Here is a 21,171-nt window from a genome sequence, read left to right as displayed (position 1 = left end):
TGATGCTGTGCATTGAAATTTATTGCTTTTTTGTATATATGTTATTTTTCACAGAAAAAGAAAAGGGAAAAATCGATTGTGGTGATAAAAAAATATTTATGCCTTCTAGCCTCCTATATTCTGGAGCAGCTAGAAGGAAAAATCTGAGAAGATGGTATGGTAGCCCATGACAAACTCTGGGATCTCTCCTGTTACTACCTGTTGAAGAGTGTTTCGAAAATTATTGCTTTTTTATTTCTTTGCTTTGTATACATGTTATATAATACAATAAAAATGTTTTTAAAAAATGTCATCTAATCCAGCTAGCATTTTACAGGCCTCTCACATTCCTTCTCTTATATGAAAACCTTTTAATGGCACTACAATAAATTTATAATTTATCTTGCATTGACAAAATAAAATCAATAGTGCCAATTATTAAAGTAATATGAATTTTATTTTTTGTTCGAACTTTAAGACAGAAAGGTTATCATCCCCATTTTCTTATTTTTATGACAATATGTATAAAACAATAAGTAATAACTTTCATTGAAATTCTTGGCAAAGACCTCACTCTGTCATATATATAGCACTTCTCTCTGCACACACACCCAAATACAGAGAGGCTTCCACAGAACCTACCCATAAAATTGCACAAGTAAAATTGCATCAGAATGTAACTGATTTGCTGTTACTCTGAAATTATTACCAAAATGTTTTTCTTTTAAAAACTGGACACCCCAAATAAAGATTTCAAGTAGAAAGAGATAAGCATACAGGTACACTTTAATGCAAAAAGACATAATGAGATGTAAACAAACTGAAATGTATAAAATCATTTAAATTATTTTCTATATTAGATTTTAAACTGGAATCTATATATGAATAAATGAGAACGAAAAGTTTCCAGCAGAAAACGATATTATTTTAACATTCAAAGAGAAAAACTGGACAGGCCATAGTAGCTCAGCAGGCAGAGTTCTTGCCTGTCATGCTGGAGACCCGGGTTTGTTTCCCAGTGCCTGCCCATGCAAAAAAAAAAAACAGAAAAGAAAAATCACAGACGTAAACTCTGTAGTAAAAAAAAGAAGAAGAAAAAGAAAGGTGTTTCAATTGATGAAAGCAGCAGCTTGGCCCCTAGGATTCAATTATCAGCTCAGTTTGAATCGTTTATACATAAAGAGGAGTTTCTCTGCAACTCTGAATCTCTGAAAGATTGCAACATCAAAAATAGGTCAAAGACAAAAGACTCTTTAAAAAATCCTTTGAACAAAGTTGCAGAAATTTTTCAGAGAAACTTTCATCTGAAACAAAACTTCTTCAAGTCTGTCAGAAAGCTCATTTTATCACTGCTTAAATTTTTAAAAATCAATGTCATCATAAATTATTAAGTAAATTTTCAAATTCGTTTAAATGTATTATTTTTATGTACTACCAACGTGTTATAAATTCAACTTCAATACCTAATTTATTTTCTATAATATAGTAGTTAAGCCAAAATATTCTTATAAAGTAGCATTTTATCTGTAAGATTACCTAAAGATTTCCCTGGCTATCAAAAATGTCTGCCTTTTCTCAACAAAACTTAAGTATCAAATCTACCTACTAAAAATACAAATGAACCAATTAAATGGAAAAATCAATTCTGGAAAAACTAAGTCTAATCTCTTTATACATTCTAAATGTGGATGACTTAACGTATCATGAAAATAAGTGTGATCAACAATTTTATAAAATAAATTTCTAAACAGAAGTCGATGATGTACCAATAAATTAAGTAATGGGAATTTAATGATTTGGAACATACCTCAGATCTAGCCACAGTTTAGGACACTCATTCTTTGTCAGCATAAAAGTCACACTGCTTCGTAAGAAATAAAACTTTTTAATTTTAAACATTATACATTTTGCTTGATTTTAGATACCCAATACGTAACATATTCTTACCAAGCATGAAAACGACATTTTCACTCGTGGTACGTACATAAACGGATAAGCAATTTGACAATCAGTTTCACTAATACACGTAAGAGCTACACATGGCTGACAGAACCATTCACACCTGGGGCCTAAAAATTTAGGCAATAACATTTTCATGCCCCTTAGCCAAACTCAGAAAATATATGAATGTATCAAAAAATTTGTCTCTTGGCCAAAAAGCTTCTGTAAAGCAGGCAGCGTCCCTCCCCTCCCCACTCCCTGATGTCCCCGTGGCCCTGTGCCTCTGCTCAGCCAGAGAGGGGGCAGAAGACAACGGTAGGAGCCCATCGTGCTAAGCAGTACAACCCATGGGCTGCACTTGAGCTCATTCTGGGCTGCCACATGCTGTGAACAACTCATACAGAACTCCCCCTAATGGAAGTATTAGCAAAAAATCTAAACAGCCAAAATACCAAAAGATGGGAGGGGAAACTGAGTTAAACCTGGAAAGATCAAGAAAATGAACAAGGCCACAATTTTCCTCACAAGTTAATATTTCTCCTTCCTCGGAAAAATGAAAGTGAAGTTAATTTTAACTTTTAAAAAAATTAAGCCACTCAAAAGAATAAAAACCAGAAAAAGAAAATGTTTAAAAACAACACACAAAAAAGCTACCGAGCTGACTGCACACACTCAGTACCTGAAACCCTGTAGATGCCTTCACACTTCATGCCGTACTTCTCAACGTAGTCTACACACTCCCGGAAAACTGCTGGGAGCCGGACGCCGTCATACATCATGGTCTTCTCCACAGCATCAGCCAGAGGAATGCCAAAAATGGGTCTGAGGTTTGGAACATCAACCTGAGGTGCCTCTGGCTCCTGAATTGGCTTCTTCTTTTTCTTCTTTTCTTTCCACTGTTTAACAACATCAGCTGCTGTCAAGTCCTTTGACTTCTTCTCTTTATGTTTTTCTTCTTTGTGCTTTTCTTCTTTATGTTTTTCTTCTTTGGGTTTCTCTTTTATTTTAAAATCCTTCTCCTTCTTCTTAGAAAAGCTAGGCTTCTTGAAGACATGGATTCCCTTCGACCTCTTTATTTTGGAAGGACTTTCGGCTTCATCTCCAGAGCTATCTTCCTGGAAGGCAGCATAGCCTTCCGCTACCAAAGAAATGTAGGGAGTATAAGTTAACATGTTTATTCAATACCAAGCAGTCCATTTGCTATCTAAAAGGAGAACTAAACAGAAGTTCTGGTACCAGCTTTTCACTTCATGGCCAAGCCACAGCCTGAAACTTCTCAGCTTAATCACAGGCTTCAATGACAGCCCCTGGCCAGAGGAGGGCGGCATGGGGAAAGCACTTACCATCCTCACAATAGTGGGTGGAGAAACCTGTTTTAATATGTGTGCATGGAATTTAGGTAAGTCAAATATTATAAATGCACAGAAATGAATCTTCCTAGAAATCAGACTATCCTTTATCATGTGGATGATGTCCTCTAACTTACTCTAACTAGCTTAGATTTTCCCATATTTGGTGTCTGTAGCTTGAGGCATCATGATATATCTCCAGGGATGCCCCCATCACACTTCACACTCCCATCACTACCTGTTAACTTCTTTCTGGAGACCATGACAGGGACTAAGCCAGGGAATTTCCCAATCTTTTGATGATAAAATCCCTCAGCCCACTTTCCTGCCTCAGAAGCCCTGGTTCTCATACTGACCAAGTACCCAACTGCTTTAGAACATTTCAATCACCTTAGTTTGGTTTTGTTGTTTTTAAATATCTATAACTCTACTACTCTTTTTCTTTGCCAGCTACCATCAGGCTATTTTGTAAGAAAGATTAAAGATGCTCCATAGGTTACCCTCTAACTTAAACCCATCCCAAACGGAATGGCAAAAAATCCAAGGACCTAAATGTTAAGGGCTGTAAAGCAGTTAGAATCCACACACACTGCCAGTGGGGGGGTATGAACTGGTACAGTTACTCTAGAAAACGTTTTGGCAGAACTCCTAAAGCTGATATGCACCTGGCCTGTGTGCAAGCCACTCCACTCCCAGGCACACACACAACAGAAACGCAAAACCATGTGCACCAAAGACACATAAAATAATGTCCCCAGGGCATATTCATAATAGTCAAAAACAAAAATAACCCAAATGACCAAGAGGAGAATGGATAAATTCTAGTACATTAATGCAATTAAATAACACTCAGCAATAAATATAAATAGATTACTGCCACATGAAAAAAAATGGATGAAACAAACAAACATCATATTGGGCAAAAGAACCAAGAGGCAAAACGAAATATGCTTTCATTTACATAAAGCTCAAAATCAGGCAGAGCCTATGGGAGGGTCAGGGGAATTAGTTTTGGAGAGGCCTTGCAAATGGCTACACAAGCAAGTTCATTTTGTGATAACTGATCAAGCTGCATACTTATGATCTGTGTACTCTTTCTGAATGTTACACTCCAAATTAACTTAAAAACATCATCAAACCCAAAATAAAGGTGTATCTAACATAAAAAAAACTTATTTGCTTTTAACACACTAAAGAACTATGCTTAAGCGATACACTCCCATTACTGAACAGGAACTAGAAATGGAACGCACTCTGGCATTTGCTTAAGGCAGCTAAAGAACTATGAGTTTCATGGTTCCAGTCAAGTGTCTTCCCCGATTCTCCCCCCACCCCCCCAAAACAGACAGCCTACAAAACTTACCCAAGAAAGTACGATTTTACAAGGGCAAAATTCCAGTATCTACTTTTATACATCATTTTAAATGAGTACTTTAAGAAATTTCCACTGGAAAACATACCATTTTTGGAAATTTGGTCTTTATATTTGTGAGAGTGAGACCATAAAATATAACTCTAGCATACAAAAATTGAGAACCCAAAAATAAAGAATAGAAAACTTCAAACAAGAGACTTGAACTGGACATATTTCCAAGACAGCAGGAAAATGTTTTTAAGTGGGAAATGATCTAAAACAGGGCTAAGGCAGAGAGGAAAAGCCTGCACTTACTCCTTTTTTCCTTTTTCTTAAATTTTCCTTTTTTCTTCCCATGGTCTTTCTCGTCATCAGACACTGCGTCAGGAGGCTCGTGGAGGCCGTCATGGGGAGGGGAGGGCTCGCCAGTCCGGTACAGCCCGGGGAACTTCGTCGGGCTGATCTCTTCAGAGCTGGGGGTCCGGGTCAGACCACTGCCAGGCTCCACCCTGCGGTGCTCACTGGGGCTGCTGGTGGGAGGCAGGAAGCACTCGGTCATTCTGACTCCCTGCTGAGGAGGCGAAGGTCTTCTGTTACCTGCCCATCACACCTGCCAAAAAGGGAGAAGTGCATCAGACCCTCCAACACCAGCCAAAGCCCAAAACCGCACACACAAGGTAGCAATTAATCCGGCATTTATAAACCAAAAATATTTTCCTCCTACCCCACCCCATCTAAAAATGCCTTTTCACTTTCTATTATCTCAAGTTACATTCCATGCACTACACAGACGAGTTCTCAAAGAGCTGGAAGCCCTAGGATCTTCAAGCATTAAAAAAGTAGCCTACATGAAAACCACAGCTAGAGTTCTCAAGGTCAAATACATAGCTCTTTTTAAAAAGAAATTGCTACTGCAGTCCATTTTGATACCTATCCAATATAAATTTTTACTGTTTTTCTTTAAGTTGTGATCAAACAATGTTGCAACATGAAAAATAAATTACAAAGACTAATATGTTTACTTGTGAATGGTCTAGTATCATAATTAAAATTTCCAATAAAGTGATATACTTAATGATATAAACAATTGGAAATCATTAATGGTAGCTTTCTACCACATGCAAATAGACAGTTAAGATTCCACATATGGTTAAGAGCTGTTCTCTTTTGTACTGCAGTTATGAAGAAAGAAACAGGACCGCCCATTTGCTCAGTTCTACAATATCCACAAAAGAGATTCTCTATAACATACATTACAAAGGACAAATATAACAAGAGTTCAGGACTTCAATGCATTTTGTTTCTTCTTCTGAGGGTACACAAAGTACTGTGTTCAAAAGTCACCTGGATTGGTTCTTATTCCTCTTCAACATCATTATGATATTCACTTGAAACACTACTGGATCCATTTGTTTCTCTATGCACTCTTTTCTGGGGGTGGGGTGGGGGCAGGGTGGGCAGTGCATGTGCCTGGAATTGAACCCAGATCTCCAGCACGGCAGGCAGGCAGAGTATTCTATGAACCATCCATGTACTCATTTTTTTTTTTAATTTTTTTTTATTAATCAAAAAAAAGAAAAGAAATTAACACAACATTTAGAAATCATTCCATTCTACACATGCACTCAGCAATTCTTAGTATCATCACATAGATGTATGATCATCATTTCTTAGTACATTTGCATCGATTTAGGAAAAGAACTAGCAAAACAGCAGAAAAAGATATAGAATGTTAATACAGAGAAGAGAATTAAAGTAATAATACTAATAAAAAAATATATATATAAAAAGGAAAAAGAAAAAAAACAAAAACAAAAGATACAAACACACAAACAAACAAACAAAAAACCATATTTCAGGTGCAGCTTCATTCAGTGTTCCAACATAGTTACATTACACTTAGGTATTATTGTGCTGTCCATTCTTGAGTTTTTGTATCTAGTCCTGTTGTACAGTCTGTATCCCTTCAGCTCCAATTACCCACTATCTTACCCCGTTTCTAACTCCTGCTGGTCTCCATTACCAATGATATATTCCAAGCTGATTCTCGAATGTCGGTTCACATCAGTGGGACCATACAGTATTTGTCCTTTAGTTTTGGGCTAGACTCACTCTGCATAATGTTCTCTAGGTCCATCCATGTTATTACATGCTTCACAAGCTTAGTCCGTCTTAAAGCTGCATAATATTCCATCGTAGGCATACGCCACAGTTTGTTTAGCCACCCGTCTGCCGATGGACATTTTGGCTGTTTCCATCTCTTTGCAATTGTAGATAATGCTGCTATAAACACTGGTGTGCAAATGTCCGTCCGTGTCTTTGCCCTTAAGTCCTTTGAGTAGATACCCAGCAGTGGTATTGCTGGGTCGTAATCCATTCTGCCATTCTATGTCTTTTGATTGGGGAATTCAGTCCATTAACTTTTAGTGTTATTACTGTTTGGATAATATTTTCCTCTACCATTTTGGCTTTTGTATTATATATATCATATCTGATTTTCCTTCTTTCTACACTTTACTCCATACCTCTCTCTTCTGTCTTTTCGTATCTGACTCTAGTGCTCCCTTTAGTATTTCTTGCAGAGCTGGTCTCTTGGTCACAAATTCTCTCAGTGACTTTTTGTCTATAAATGTTTTAATTTCTCCTTCATTTTTGAAGGACAATTTTGCTGGATATAGGAGTCTTGGTTGGCAGTTTTTCTCTTTTAGTAATTTAAATATATCATCCCACTGTCTTCTAGCTTCCATGGTTTCTGCTGAGAAATCTACACATAGTCTTATTGGGTTTCCCTTGTATGTGACAGATTGTTTTTCTCTTGCTGCTTTCAAGATCCTCTCTTTCTCTTTGACCTCTGACATTCTAACTAGTAAGTGTCTTGGAGAACGCCTGTTTGGATCTATTCTCTTTGGGGCGCGCTGCACTTCTTGGATCTGTAATTTTAGGTCTTTCATAAGAGTTGGGAAATTTTCAGTGATAATTTCTTCCATTAGTTTTTCTCCTCCTTTTCCCTTCTCTTCTCCTTCTGGGACACCCACAACACGTATATTTGTGCGCTTCATATTGTCCTTCAGTTCCCTGATCCCCTGCTCAAGTTTTTCCATTCTTTTCCCTATAGTTTCTGTTTCTTTTTGGAATTCAGATGTTCCATCCTCCAGTTCACTAATTGTAGCTTCTGTCTCTTTAGATCTACCATTGTAGGTATCCATTGTTTTTTCCATTTTTTCTTCTTTGTCCTTCAATCCCATAAGTTCTGTGATTTGTTTTTTCAGATTTTCTATTTCTTCTTTTTGTTCAGCCCATGTCTTCTTCATGTCCTCCCTCAATTTATTGATTTGGTTTTTGAAGAGTTTTTCCATTTCTGTTCGTATATTCAGCATTAGTTGTTTCAGCTCCTGTATCTCATTTGAACTATTGGTTTGTTCCTTTGACTGGGCCATATCTTCAATTTTCCGAGCATCATCCATTATTTTCTGCTGGTGTCTGGGCATTTGATCAGATTTCCCTGAGTGTGAGACCTGGCTGGTTGAAAGGTTTTTCTGTGAAATCTCTGGGCTCTGTTTTTCTTTTCCTGCCCAGTAGGTGGCGCTCCTGGCGCTCGTCTGTCTGCGGGGCAGTCAGCCAGGGAAACCACACGTGGAGGCGGGGGTCGCTGGCCACCGTGGCTTGGGGGAGTGCCAGTCCAAATTGCCCACTGGCCCGAGATGCCAAGCGTGACGGGAGGGCCCCGCTATCCAACGTTCCCAGTCAGACCGGGAGCCACGTGCGTGGAGGGGACCCCAGTCGTCAGCCGCCCCGGCCGGGAAAACGCGCGCCCCTCGGGTATCTCACCGCAGCGGATTCTCCCTGCCCGTTCAGCCGTTCCAGAATGGGGTACGCTGTCTTTTTGGTCTCTGTCGTGACTCAGGGAGCTGTTTCGTATTGTTTCGGTTTCTTTAGTTGCTTTTCTGGAGGAGGAACTAAGACCCGTCCGTCTTACTAAGCCGCCATCTTCTCCAGAAGTCAACCATATCGTTTTCATGTACTCATTTTTATGGTTATTTTGCAGTTTTAAAAAAATCTATAAGCCATAAAGGTCAAAGTGATAAATCTGACCATAAATAAAGAGAAAAGCAAATGTGAAAAATGTTTCCAAAATGTGATAGAAAGCTAATCTTCAAAAAGCAAAGAGGTCTTAGAAATCAAAGAAAATATAAACAACCCAAAAGAGAACTGGGCAAAGATGTGAACTGGATAGAAAAATAACTGATATGCATATGAAAAAAACATTTCGACTTCAATCATAACTTTAAAATATAGACTAAAACAATAAGCTATCATTATTCTAATATCAAAATGTCAGAGGACAAAAAGGTGTATAACATCCAGTGTCGGTAAGGAAGTAAGCAAACAGGGATACGTGAAAACATCTAAAATTGTGGAAGTACAAGTACAATCGTTTTAGAAAAGCAATTTGATAATATCTATCAAAATTTTAAATGGATTCTCTTTGATCCAGAAGCTTCTCTTGTAGTAACTTACTCTTCAGATACATTTTTACAAGAACTCAAAGATGTATACATGAAAACATTCACTGCAACATTTTAAAAGCAAAAACAATATATCCTAAAATAACCTAAATCAATCAGAAAATTGATTAATAATGGAAAGGATATAAAATCACACATTTAATTATAAAGCATACAGGAAACAGTTAACCATTGTTAACTCAGAAGGGGCAAAAGGAAAGAGGAAGATTTAAAAAATTTTCCATCTTATCCCTTCTACACAGATGAATTTTACATGTCCACATGTTACTTTTAAGATACTCCTTATCTCTTGAGGATGATTGAATAATGATACAGCTGTCACAATGTGACTATGTGATTGTGAAAACCTTGTGTCTGATGCTCCTTTTATCTACCTTGTCAACAAAGGAGTAGAACATATGGAATAAAAATAAATAATAGGGGGAACAAATGCTAAAATAAATTTAGTTTAAATGCTAGTGATCAATGACAGCGAGGGGTAAGGGGTATGGTATGTATAACTTTTTTTTCTCTGTTATCGTTTTATTTCTTTTTCTGTTATCTGTTTATTTCTTTTTCTAAATCGATGCAAGTGTTCTAAGAAATGATGATATGCAACTAAGTGATGATATTGTGAATTACTGATTATGTATGTTATTTTATTTTGTTTCTTTATTTTTTTAATTAATAAATAAATGAAAAAAAAGACACTCCTTATCTGTGTGCCCAAAATATCCTCATCATTGCAATTACCATATAGTATTTTAATAATTCAATGCTCATGTCTGCCTTGCCCAATAAACTGTGAGCTCCAGCATTTAACACAGTGCCACACAGTGAGTGCTCAAATGCTTATTTAATCAACTAATTAGCATCTCCTATATTTCAAAAACATGTTGTACACTGCGGATGATATGACGACTAGAAGAAATGACCCTTGCCCTTAACCTTAATTTTAATTAAGGAAACCCAAATTTTATTTGAGTTGTTGTGGCTTCAGAAGTTTTACACATTTAGTCTTAGTACACCCCTGTTAAGAAAAGCAGTATTTTTTCATGTTTACAAACAAAGTCTCAGAGAGCTTAAGTAACTTACCTAAATCATATAACAAATAGGAGGTGAAAAGTAGGATCTGTCTGACTCAAAACACACATTCTTTCTACTACACCACCCTTTATAGATCTGCACAGAAAGAGAGGCACATTTACACCAGGAAGAAAAACAAACAGAAAACACAGGTCTATGGGAATGGCAAGAAGGTTGACCTAACGGGAGCAGCCCTGCTGAGCAGCAACAGAATATATTAAATAGACAATGGGTTAAAAAGAAAGTCTCAAGGAAAAAAAAATAGTTAACTGAATAAAAATAAAAATATCAAAATTTTCAGGATACAGCAAAAACAATGCTGAAAGAGAAATTTATAGCACTAAATGTATACATCAGAAAAAAGGAAAAGTCTCTAATGAATAATCTAAGCTCCCATCCCAAGAATCAAAAAATAAACCCAAAACAAGCAGAAGGAAGCAAATAATAAAGGTAACAGCAGAAATCCATGAAATTGAAAACAGGAAAATAGAGAAAACCCATGAAGCAAGGAACTGGTTCTTTGAAAAAATCAATAAAATGGATGAACATCTAGCAACACTGACCAAAAAAAGAGAAGACACAAATTGCCACTATTAGGAATGAAGCAGGGTATATCATTACAGACCCTGAAGACTATGACCATCTCTACATACGCAAGTTTGAAAATTTAGACAAAATAGATCACGTTCCTGAAAAACACAAACTACGACAACTCACTGAGTATGAAACAGAAACTCTGCATAGCCCTATAACTTTTAAGGAAATTGAATTCATAACTTAAAAAAATTCCGATAAATAAAATCCCCAGGCCAAGAATTTCATTGGAGAATTTCATGAGAGAATTCTACCAAATGTTTAAAGAAGAATTAATACCAATTCTACACAATTCTTTCCGAAACCAGAAGAGAACTTCTCAATTCATTTTATGAAAGTAGCAACATCCTTATATATACAAAAGACTACTGTATTTTGTATGCTAGCAATAAACACATGAATTAAAAATACAATGCCATTTATAATCACTCAAAAAATTAAATACTTCAGTGTAAATATAACAAAACATGTACATGAGCTTGCATACTGAAAACTACACAATGCTGATGAAATAAACCAGACATCTGCAGGTAAAAAAATGAACCTCAATGTAAGTTCCACCTTACACAAAATTTACTCAAAGTAGATCACAGTTGAAAAAATGTATGTCTATTTAACTAATGGAAGACAGCCTTCAAGATTTAGGGCTAGGAAAAGAGATCTTAAATGTAACACCAAGAGCATGATTCGTACAGATAAAACTGTACTTCATCAAAATTAAAAACTATGGCTCTGCAAAAGACCCTGTTAAAAAGATGAAAGGACAAGCTAAAAACTGAGAGAAAATATTTGCAAAACACATATCCAACAAAGGACCAATATCTAGAATATATAAAGAATTCTCAAAATCCATTAGTTAAAATTGGGTAGATGGAAATACCAATGGTCAATGAGAGGGGAGGGATAAGGGGTATGGTATGTATGAGTTTTTTCTTTTTATTTCTTTCTCTGGAGTGAGACAAATATTCTTAAAAAATAATCGTGATGATGAGTACACAACTACGTGATGATATTGTGAGCCACTGATTATATACCATTTTGAAATGTACATATGTGAAGATTTATCAATTAAAAATATATTTTTAAAATTCATTAGTTAAAAAAACCAAACAATCCATTCAGACAATTGCCAAAAGACATAGAGACATCTTACCAAAGAGGATATACACACAGTAAATAAGCACATAAAAAATTGTTCACTATTAGTCACCAGGAAATGCTAAGGAAAGAACAATAAGCTAACACTACACATCTATCAAAAGAGCTAAAATAAAAAACTGTGAGAATACCAAATATTGACAAGGGTGCAGAGAAATGGGTCATTCATACATTGCTGGTGGGAATATAAATTGGTACAGCTGTCGTGGAAAATACTTTGGAATTTCCTTTAAAAACTAAACATGCAACCACTATAAAACTCAGCAACTGGGGCTTTCAGGAAGATGCTGGAGTGGGGTGGACTGAATTTACCCCTGCTCCATGGGACAAGATAGGGGACAGGGAGAAAATAACCAGGACTCCCACAGAGGGTCTTCAGTGACTCTTGGGAAGGAGAGAGGGAGATCAGGAGGTGAGAGCAGGGTGGGTCTGACCAACCATGGCCCCACTGGGTGTGGACAGCGGAGCATAGAGAGGTATGGATCAGAGGAAAATGACTGCCCTTCTGCTCGAGTCTGCCCCAGCTACTGGCTAGGGAAATCTCCCTGAGCAGCCCTGAAGCTGGCAGCACCCATGGGTATCCCAGACATCGATGGCAAGGAACCATGCCCCCAGGCACTGAGAGCAGCTGTTCAGCTGGGTGTCAGGAATAGCTGTCCTATGAGGCACGGTGTGTGGCGGATCCACGAGGCGCTGCAGGCTGGCTGCTACTCTGGGCACTGCGATTGGCTTCCCCACGCCACCACAACAGGCTGGAGAGAGGCTCCTGCCGTGCACACTGTCTTCACAGTGGGCAGCTGCACTTGGGAAGTGGCAGGGCTGAGAGAAGAGGTGCGTAAAGAGCAAAACCTGATGGGAGGACGCAGTAAGTACATGCTGGCAAACCCCCATCTGTCTAGGTTCTTTATTCTTTTTTCTCTTTATTCTTCTCTTCCTCAATGTATCTTTCTACATATATCTGTTTTAGTAACAAACTGATAGTTTATTTTTAATTATTAGTTATTTTTGGTTATATATTTATATTTTTATTGATTTTTTATTTCTTATTTTTTACTATTTTTTATTTTATCTTGCTTCTGTAGGCACCAGTCTGAATTCATTCCCAATATATCCTGGAGTGTCTGCTGACTTTGGGGCGTGGGGGGGTGTTCATATTTTTGTTACATTTTTATTTTATTTATTTATTTTGGGGGGGGCAGTGCATGGGCTGGGAATCCAGCCTAGGTCTCCCACGTGGTGGGTGGATGTTCTGCCACTGAAGTACCCATGTACTCTCCCTAGCTTTTAACAGACCCTCAAGCTGGTCTTTAAATGTAAAGATGATATAAGAGACAAAGGACACTACATATTAATAAAAGGGACAATTCACCAAGAGGAAATAACAATCATAAATGTTTACGCCCCTGAAAAAAGCTCCAAAGTTTTTGAGGAAAACCATGTCAAAACTGAAAGGAGCCATAGACATTTCAGCAGTCATAATGGGAGACTTCAATAACCACTCTCCACAATAGATAGAACAACCAGTCAGAAGATCAACAAGGAAACAGAGAACCTAAACAATGTGATAATTGAATTAGACATAGTAGACAAATACAGAACCTTACGCCCCAAAATACCAGGATATACAATCTTCTCTGGTCCACATGGAATGTTCTCCAGGACAGATCATATGCTGGGACACAAAGTAAGTCTTTATAAATTTAAAATGATTAAAATTATCCAAAACACTTTCTCTGACCACAATGGAATGAAGCTAGCATTAATAATCACCAAAGAACCAGATCTTTCACAAAATTAGAGATTAAATAACTCACTCTTAAATAATCAGTGGGTCAAAGAAGAGATTGTTAGAGAAATCAGTAAATTTCTGGAGATGAATGATAATGAGAATAGAACATATCAGAACTTTGGGGATGTGGCAAAGGCAGTGCTTAGAGGGAAATTCATTGCCCTAATTGCCTATATTTTTGAAAAATGCCTATATTAAAAAGAACAAAAATCAAGGACCTAACTGCTCACCTGGAGAATTTAGAGTAAGAGGAAGTTAACCCCAAAGCAAATAAAAGAAGAGAAATAACAAAGATTAAAGCAGAAATAAACAAACTGGAGAACAATAAACAATACAATCAACAAAACCAAAACTTGGTTCTTTGAGAAAAATCAATAAAATTGATGAACCCCTACCTAGACTAGCAAATAAAAAGAGAGGATGTAAATAAAATCATAAATGAGATTGGGGCTACCATGGAACCTGAAGAAATTTTAAAAATCATAAAAGAATACTATGAAAAACTATATGCCAACAAAGTGGACAACTTAAATGAAATGGACAAATTCCTAGAAACATACGAACTACTTACACTGACGCGACAAAAAAAAGGTCTCAACAAACCAATTACAAGTAAAAGATTCAGTCAGTCATCAAAAATCTTGCCACAAAGAAAGAAAAGCCCAGGACCAGATGGCGTCACAGGGGAATTTTATCAAACATTCCAAAAAGAACGCCAATCCTGCTCAAACTCTTCAGAAAAACTGAGGAAAAATGAACACTAGCTAACTCCTTTTACAACGCTAACATCACCAAAACTGGACAGAGATGCTATAAGAAAGGAAAACTACAGAGCAATCTCCCTAAAGAACACAGATGAAAAAATTCTTAACAAAATCCTAGCAAATTGAATCAAACAACACTGTAAAGGAATTATTCATTACAACTGAAAGGGTTTATACCAGGAATGCAAGGGTCATTCAACAGAAGAAAATCAAACAAAATATAGCACATGAACAAAGTGAAAGGGAAAAATTAAATGGCCATAAAAATGATTGAAGCTGAAAAAGCATTTGACAAAATTCAGCATCATTTCCTGATAAAAACACTTCAAAAGGAAGGAATCGAATGAAACGTCCTCAATATCATAAACGGCATATATGAAAAACCCATAGCCAGTATCAGACTTAATGGTGAGACACTGAAAGCATTCCCCCTAAGATCAAGAACAAGACAAGGTGTCCACTGTTACCATTATTATTTAATATTGTATTAGAAGTCCTAGCTGGAGTGATTAGACAGGAGAAAGAAATAAAAGGCATACATAAACAGGAAAGGAAGAAGCAAAACTTTCATTATTTGCAGATGACATGATCCTATATTTAGAAAACCCTGAGAAATCTACAACAAAGCTATTTGAGCTAATAAATCCAGAAATGTGGTGCATATAAGGTTAATGTACAAAAATCAGTAATGTTTCTACAACCAAGTAATGACCTATCCGAGGCAACACAATCAAGTAAAAAATCTCATTCAAGTTAGCCACCAAAAGAATCAGATATCTAAGAATAAGCCCAACCAGGGATGTCAAGGACTTGTACACAGAAAACTAAAAAACATTCCTAAAGAAATAAACAAACAAAAATTCAACAAATGGTGCTGCATATGACCCCCATCATACAGCATTCAAAAAAAAAAAAAAAAGAGAGAGAGAGGCACTTTAAACATAAATGTGTACACAAAAGGTTAAAACCAAATGAATGGGAAAAACAATGAACGGTAAAAGATATACTATACAAATACAAATTATAAGAAAGCTGAGATGACTATATTACTAAGAGACAAAATAAATTTCAGGGCAGGAAGTATTACCAGAAATGAAATACAGAAGGATTGTCCACAATCATAAAAGATATAATTCTAAGCAACTATGTAACTAATAAAGGAGCTTCAAGAACACGAGGCAAAAACTGACAGAACCAAAGAGAGAAATAGACAAATCCACAGTTATTCTTGGAATAAGATTGTAGAAGTCCTCTCCCACTAAGTGATAAGACAAGCAAAAATAGTGAGAAAGATCTTAGCCACAACACAAAAACCACAAAACAAAGAACAAACCGATAAACGATGTCATCAAAATTCAAAACTTCTACTCTTTGAAAGACACCATTAGGAAAAGGAAGACAATATTTGTATCTCACACAACTCATAACTCTTACATAATAATAAGACAAATAATCCAATTAAAAAATAACGGGCAAAGGATATAAACAGACATATCCTATCTGGGAGGACATAAAAGTGAACGCAAAGGGGCGTGAAAGAACTTTCAAGGTGATGAAATGTTCTATGTCATGATCGTGGTGCTGGTGTCATGCATGTATATGATTGTCAAAAAACATAGAATTGTGTATTTTAAACGGGGTGTGTTTTATAATATGCAAATTATTTATTATTAAAGGAAAAAAGCTAGGTATTCTGAAAAAACAAAACAACAACTGATGAGCTAATCCTAACGTTTTTAGAAATGTAGAGAACTGAGAATAGCCAGAACAATGCTGAAAAAGAACAAAATTGGAGAACTTACACTCTCCAAGTTCAAGATTTAAGCTAAAGTAATCAAAACAATATGGTACTGAAGTAAGGATAGATAAGTAGATCAATGGAATAAAACAGAAAATCCAGAAGGAGACCCACATGATTAATTTTCAACAAAGGTTCCAAAGGAATTCAACAGGGAAAGTAAAGTCTTTTCAACAAACAGTGTTGAAACAACTGGATAAACTATATAGAAAAAAGTGAACCTCAATCTTCTATGTGATAGCATAGTCAAAACGTAATTCATGGTAAATCACAGACCTAAAATTTAAAAGCCAAAAGCAGCAAAAATTTCCCTGACAGGATCAGAAAGCACTAACTATAAATTTAAAAATGGACAAATTGGACTTCATCAAAATTTAAAACTTCTGCTCATCAAATGGCACCATAAAGATATTGTACAATCAAGTCAAAAACTTGAAAAAATATACATGCAGCACATATATCTGACAGAGGATTTGTGTTCAAAGTATTTAAAGAAATTCTACAAGTGAACAACAAAAAGACAACCCAAAACAAAAATGGGCACAAGCTGCATCATTTACAAAGAAAAACACCATTTCAATAAGCCCATGAAAAAAGTTCCACATCACTAGACACAAAAGAAATGTAAATTAAAGCCAGAATGTGCTATCCATAGACACCACCTACACTGCTAAAATTCAAAAAATAAAACAAAAAATCTGATATTGGTGAGATATGGGGCACCTGGAAGTCTTATACATTGCTGATGAGAATGGAAACTTCAACCACTTTGTAAAACCATTTGGCAGTATATTTCAGTCAAACATATTCTTACCATGTGACCTAGCAATTTTACTCCTGAGTATTACACTAGATATACATGAAAACATACATCCACAAAAAGACTTATGATCAGAGTAGTTTTATTCAGCTACACACTAGAAACACCCACTTTTCCAGCAATTGCAGACTGGATAAACAAATCGCAATACATGCATACAATGCAATACCACTCAGCATTATAACAAAAGCCAGACTATTCATATGCACAACAAAACAGATGATTCTCAAAAGGCAGCATACCCAGACACAAGAGGGTATATACTATATGGTTCTATTTACAAGCAGTTCTAGAAAAGGCAAACTCATGGAGGTATCAACTGAATTTAGAACGGTAGTTGATTTAAGTGTGGGAAAGGGCAGAACTGAGTGCAAAGTAGAATGAGAGAACTTGCTGGGGTGATAGATATGTTGTATATATTGAGAAGTGTAATGGTTTGAAGCTGTTATGTACTCTCAGAAAAGGCCATGTTCTTTTAAATCATTTCTGTGGGCTCAGACTGTTGTATGTGGGACCTTTTGGTTAGGTTATTTCAATTGAGATGTGACCCACCTCATCCAAGGTGGGTCTTTTCTTTTTTTAATTTATTTTATTTATTAAATGTACCAACATACAAACACATTCTTACCATATGATCATTCCATTCTACATATATAATCAGTAATTCACAATATCATCACAACGTTGCATATTCATCATCATGATTATTTCTTAGAACATTTGCATCAATTCAGAAAAAGAAATAAAAAGAAAAAAGAAAAACTATACCCCGTACCCCTCCCTTTCATTGATCATAGCATTTCAGTCTACTAAATTTATTTTAACATTTGTTTCCCCTATTATTTATCTTTAATCCATATGTTTTACTCATCTGTCCATACCGTAGATAAAAGGAGCATCAGACACAAAGTTTTCACAACCACACACTCACATTGCGAAAGCTGTATCCTTACACAATCATCGTCAAGAAACATGGCTACTGGAACACAGCTCTACATTTTCAGGCAGTTACCTCCAGCCTCTGTTACGTCTTAACTAAAAAGGTGATATCTATTTAATGTGTAAGAATAACGTCCAGGATAACCTCTCGACTCTGTGTGGAATCTCTTAGCCATTGACACTTTATTTTGCTTCATTTCTCTCTTCTCCCTTTCGGTCAAGAAGGTTTTCTCAATCCCTTGGTGCTGACTCCCAGCTCATTCTAGGATTTCTGTCCCACGTTGCCAGGAAGGTCCACACCCCTGCGAGTCATGTCCCACGTAGAGGGGGAGGACAGTTGAGTTTGCTGGTCGTGTTGGCTGAGAGAGGCCACATCTGAGCAACAAAAGAGATTCTCTTGGGGGGTGACTCTTAGGCCTAATTTTAAGTAGGCTTAGCCTATTGTTTGCGGGGTTAAGTTTCATATGATCAAACCCCAAGACTGGGGGCTCAGCCTATTGCTTTGGTTGTCCCCACTGTCAAGATGGGTCTTTTACTGAGTCTTGGTGAGAATAAAAGACAGAAAAAGCCAAGACAGCTGAGAGAGAAAAGCCTGAAAAAAAGCAAGCAAGGATTCACATATGTTGAAAGAGCCACAAAAGTCAGGACCTGAAAGGAACGAAACCCAGAAGGACCAACAGACACTAGCCATGTGCCTTCCCAGATGAAAAAGGTGTCCCAGATGCCAGCAGCCTTTCTTCAGACAAGGTATCCTTCCGTTTTTGCCTTAATCTGGACATATTCATGGCTTTAGTATGTAACCTGTAAGCTAATAAATTCCCATTGTTAAAAGTCAGTCTATTTCTTGTATATTGCATTTTGGCAGCTTTATCAAATCAAAACAAGAAGTACGTGGGTTATACATACTTACATATTTGTCAAAACTTGCCAAACTATTCATTCCACTGAATAAATTATACCTCAGTAAAATCTCTAAGAAGGTGGGGGGAAGGCCAAAAAATCTTAAAGCAAATTGTGATCATGAGCCATCTGAAGAATATGAACTTTCCTGAAATTGTGGGAAGATGGTAGTAGGAAGAGTCAGGATTTAAACAGGCAAGAACTGTCTAAATCAACTATTTTAAAACCTGGAGTCCAGGAGAACACGATATAGCATCCCAGAAAAAGCAGGAAGAAGATGATGCTAAATGACAGTAAATACTAGTAAATTGGTATTAGCATGGCATTTACCATTCCCCATACTCACAGCAAGTAGCAAAGGAACTTAAAAATCCACTTCCACATTGGGGAAAGGGAAAAAAGAAAAAAAAAAAAAACACCTAGTATAAATAAAGGATGGTACAGAGCTTGTGAGGATTTGAATCTGTGGTGTACCTCAAAAAAGCCATGTCCTTTAATCTTCATTCAATATTGCTGGGTGGGAGCTTTTGATTATTCCCATGGAGATGTGATGGCTGAGATATGGGTGGAAACTTGATTAGATGGGTTCCAGGGATGTGTCTACACCCATTCAAAGTGGGTTACTTCCTGGAGCTCTTTAAGAGGGAACCATTTTGGAAAAGCTGGAGAGCCTACACAACTAGAGACCTTTGGAGACGAAGAAAGAAAATTCTCCCAGGCGTGCTCCATGAAACAAGAAGCCTGGAGAGAAAGCTAGCAGACGTTGTCATGTACACCATGTGCCTTTCCAGCGAGTGAGAAAAACTCAGAATGTCATCAGGCTTCTTGAACCAAGGTATCTTTCCCTGATGCCTCAGATTGGACATTTTTATAGCCTTCTTCTAATTTAGACATTTTCATGACCTTAAAACTGTAAACTTGAAACTTAAATTCCCCTTTGAAAAGCTATTCCATTTCTGGTATATCACATTCCAGCAGTTTGCAAACTAGAACAGAACTATTTTAATAAATTTTCACCAATTGTAACAAAGGTAACTACTGTTAAAAAAAAAAGTACAATTTTTTAAAACTTTTTTATTGTATGGTATAACATATACACAAAGCAAAGAAGTAAAAAAGCAATAGTTTTCAAAGCACTCTGTAACAAGTAGTCACAGAACAGATTCCAGAGTTTGTCATGAGCTACCATAAGCTCCTCTCAGATTTTTCCTTCTAGCTGCTCCAGAATACAGGAAGCTAGAAGGCTATATTTTTTATCATCACAATAGATTTTTTCCTTCTTTTTTGTGAAAAATAACATATATACAAAAAAGTAGTAATCAACACACAGTACCACAATTAGTTGTAGAATATATTTCAGAGTTTGACATGGGTTACAATTCCACAATTTTAGGTTTTTACCTATAGCTGCTCTGAGATACTGGAGATATCAATTTAATGATTCAGCATTCATACTCGTTTGTCAAATCCTATTTCTTTTCTCTATAACTCCACCATTACCTTTGATCTTTCCATACCTCTCTTTAAGGGTGTCTGGGCTATGACAATTCTAAATTTTTCATATTGGAAGGATCTGTCACTAATGTGGGGTAGGGAGATGGAACTATCTGATGTTCTGGAGAGGCTGAGCCCTCTCGATTTCAGGACTTACCTGGACGAGAGACTCATCTGGGGGTTGTAGGTTTCTGGAAAGTTACTCCGGTGCATGGAAACCTTATGAATCTCATATATTGCCTGAGATGTTCTTTAGGATTGGCTAGAATGGTACCGGCTGGGGTTTGGAAGGTTATGATAAGTAGCAAGGTCTAACTGAAGCTTGTGTAAGAGCAACCTCCAGAGTAGCCTCTTGAGTCTATCTGAATGCTCTCTGTCACTGATACTTTATTAGTTACACTTCTTTTCCTCCTTTCAGTCAGGATGGAATTGTTGATACCATGGTTCTGGGGCCAGATGCATCCCTGGGAGTCACCAACCATATCGCCACGGAGACGTTCACCCCTGGATGTCATGTCCCACACAGGGGGAAGGGCAATGATTTCACTTGCAGAGTTGGGCTTAAAGGGAGCCCACATCTGAGCAACAAAAGAGGTCCTCCAGAAGTAACTCTTAGACATGCCTATAGTAGTCTAAACTTCTCCACTACCTATATAAGCTTCACATGAGTAAGCCTAAAGATCGAGGGCAAGGCCTACTGA

At 36.9% G+C, this 21,171-nt stretch overlaps 1 protein-coding gene across 3 annotated transcripts in view; it reads right to left on the bottom strand.

Annotated features, from left to right (window-relative positions):
• The window catches only part of RALBP1 (ralA binding protein 1), an 86,931-nt gene that overhangs the window by 20,087 nt on the left and 45,673 nt on the right, over positions 1-21,171 (bottom strand). For all 3 annotated transcript variants that reach the window (XM_077135978.1, XM_077135980.1, XM_077135979.1), the window contains exons 2-3: positions 4,939-5,233; positions 2,600-3,058 (exon numbers count right to left, since the gene is read on the bottom strand). In XM_077135978.1, the coding sequence (XP_076992093.1) occupies positions 2,600-3,058; positions 4,939-5,182 (703 nt within the window). In that variant the 5' untranslated portion in view covers positions 5,183-5,233. The remainder of the gene's footprint in view (positions 1-2,599; positions 3,059-4,938; positions 5,234-21,171) is intronic.

Source organism: Tamandua tetradactyla, chromosome 18, assembly GCF_023851605.1.
Source record: "Tamandua tetradactyla isolate mTamTet1 chromosome 18, mTamTet1.pri, whole genome shotgun sequence".
Taxonomy (NCBI): Eukaryota; Metazoa; Chordata; class Mammalia; order Pilosa; family Myrmecophagidae; genus Tamandua; species Tamandua tetradactyla.
The sequence above is the reverse complement of the archived record's forward strand: the minus strand, read 5'-3'. Positions and strand labels throughout refer to the sequence as shown.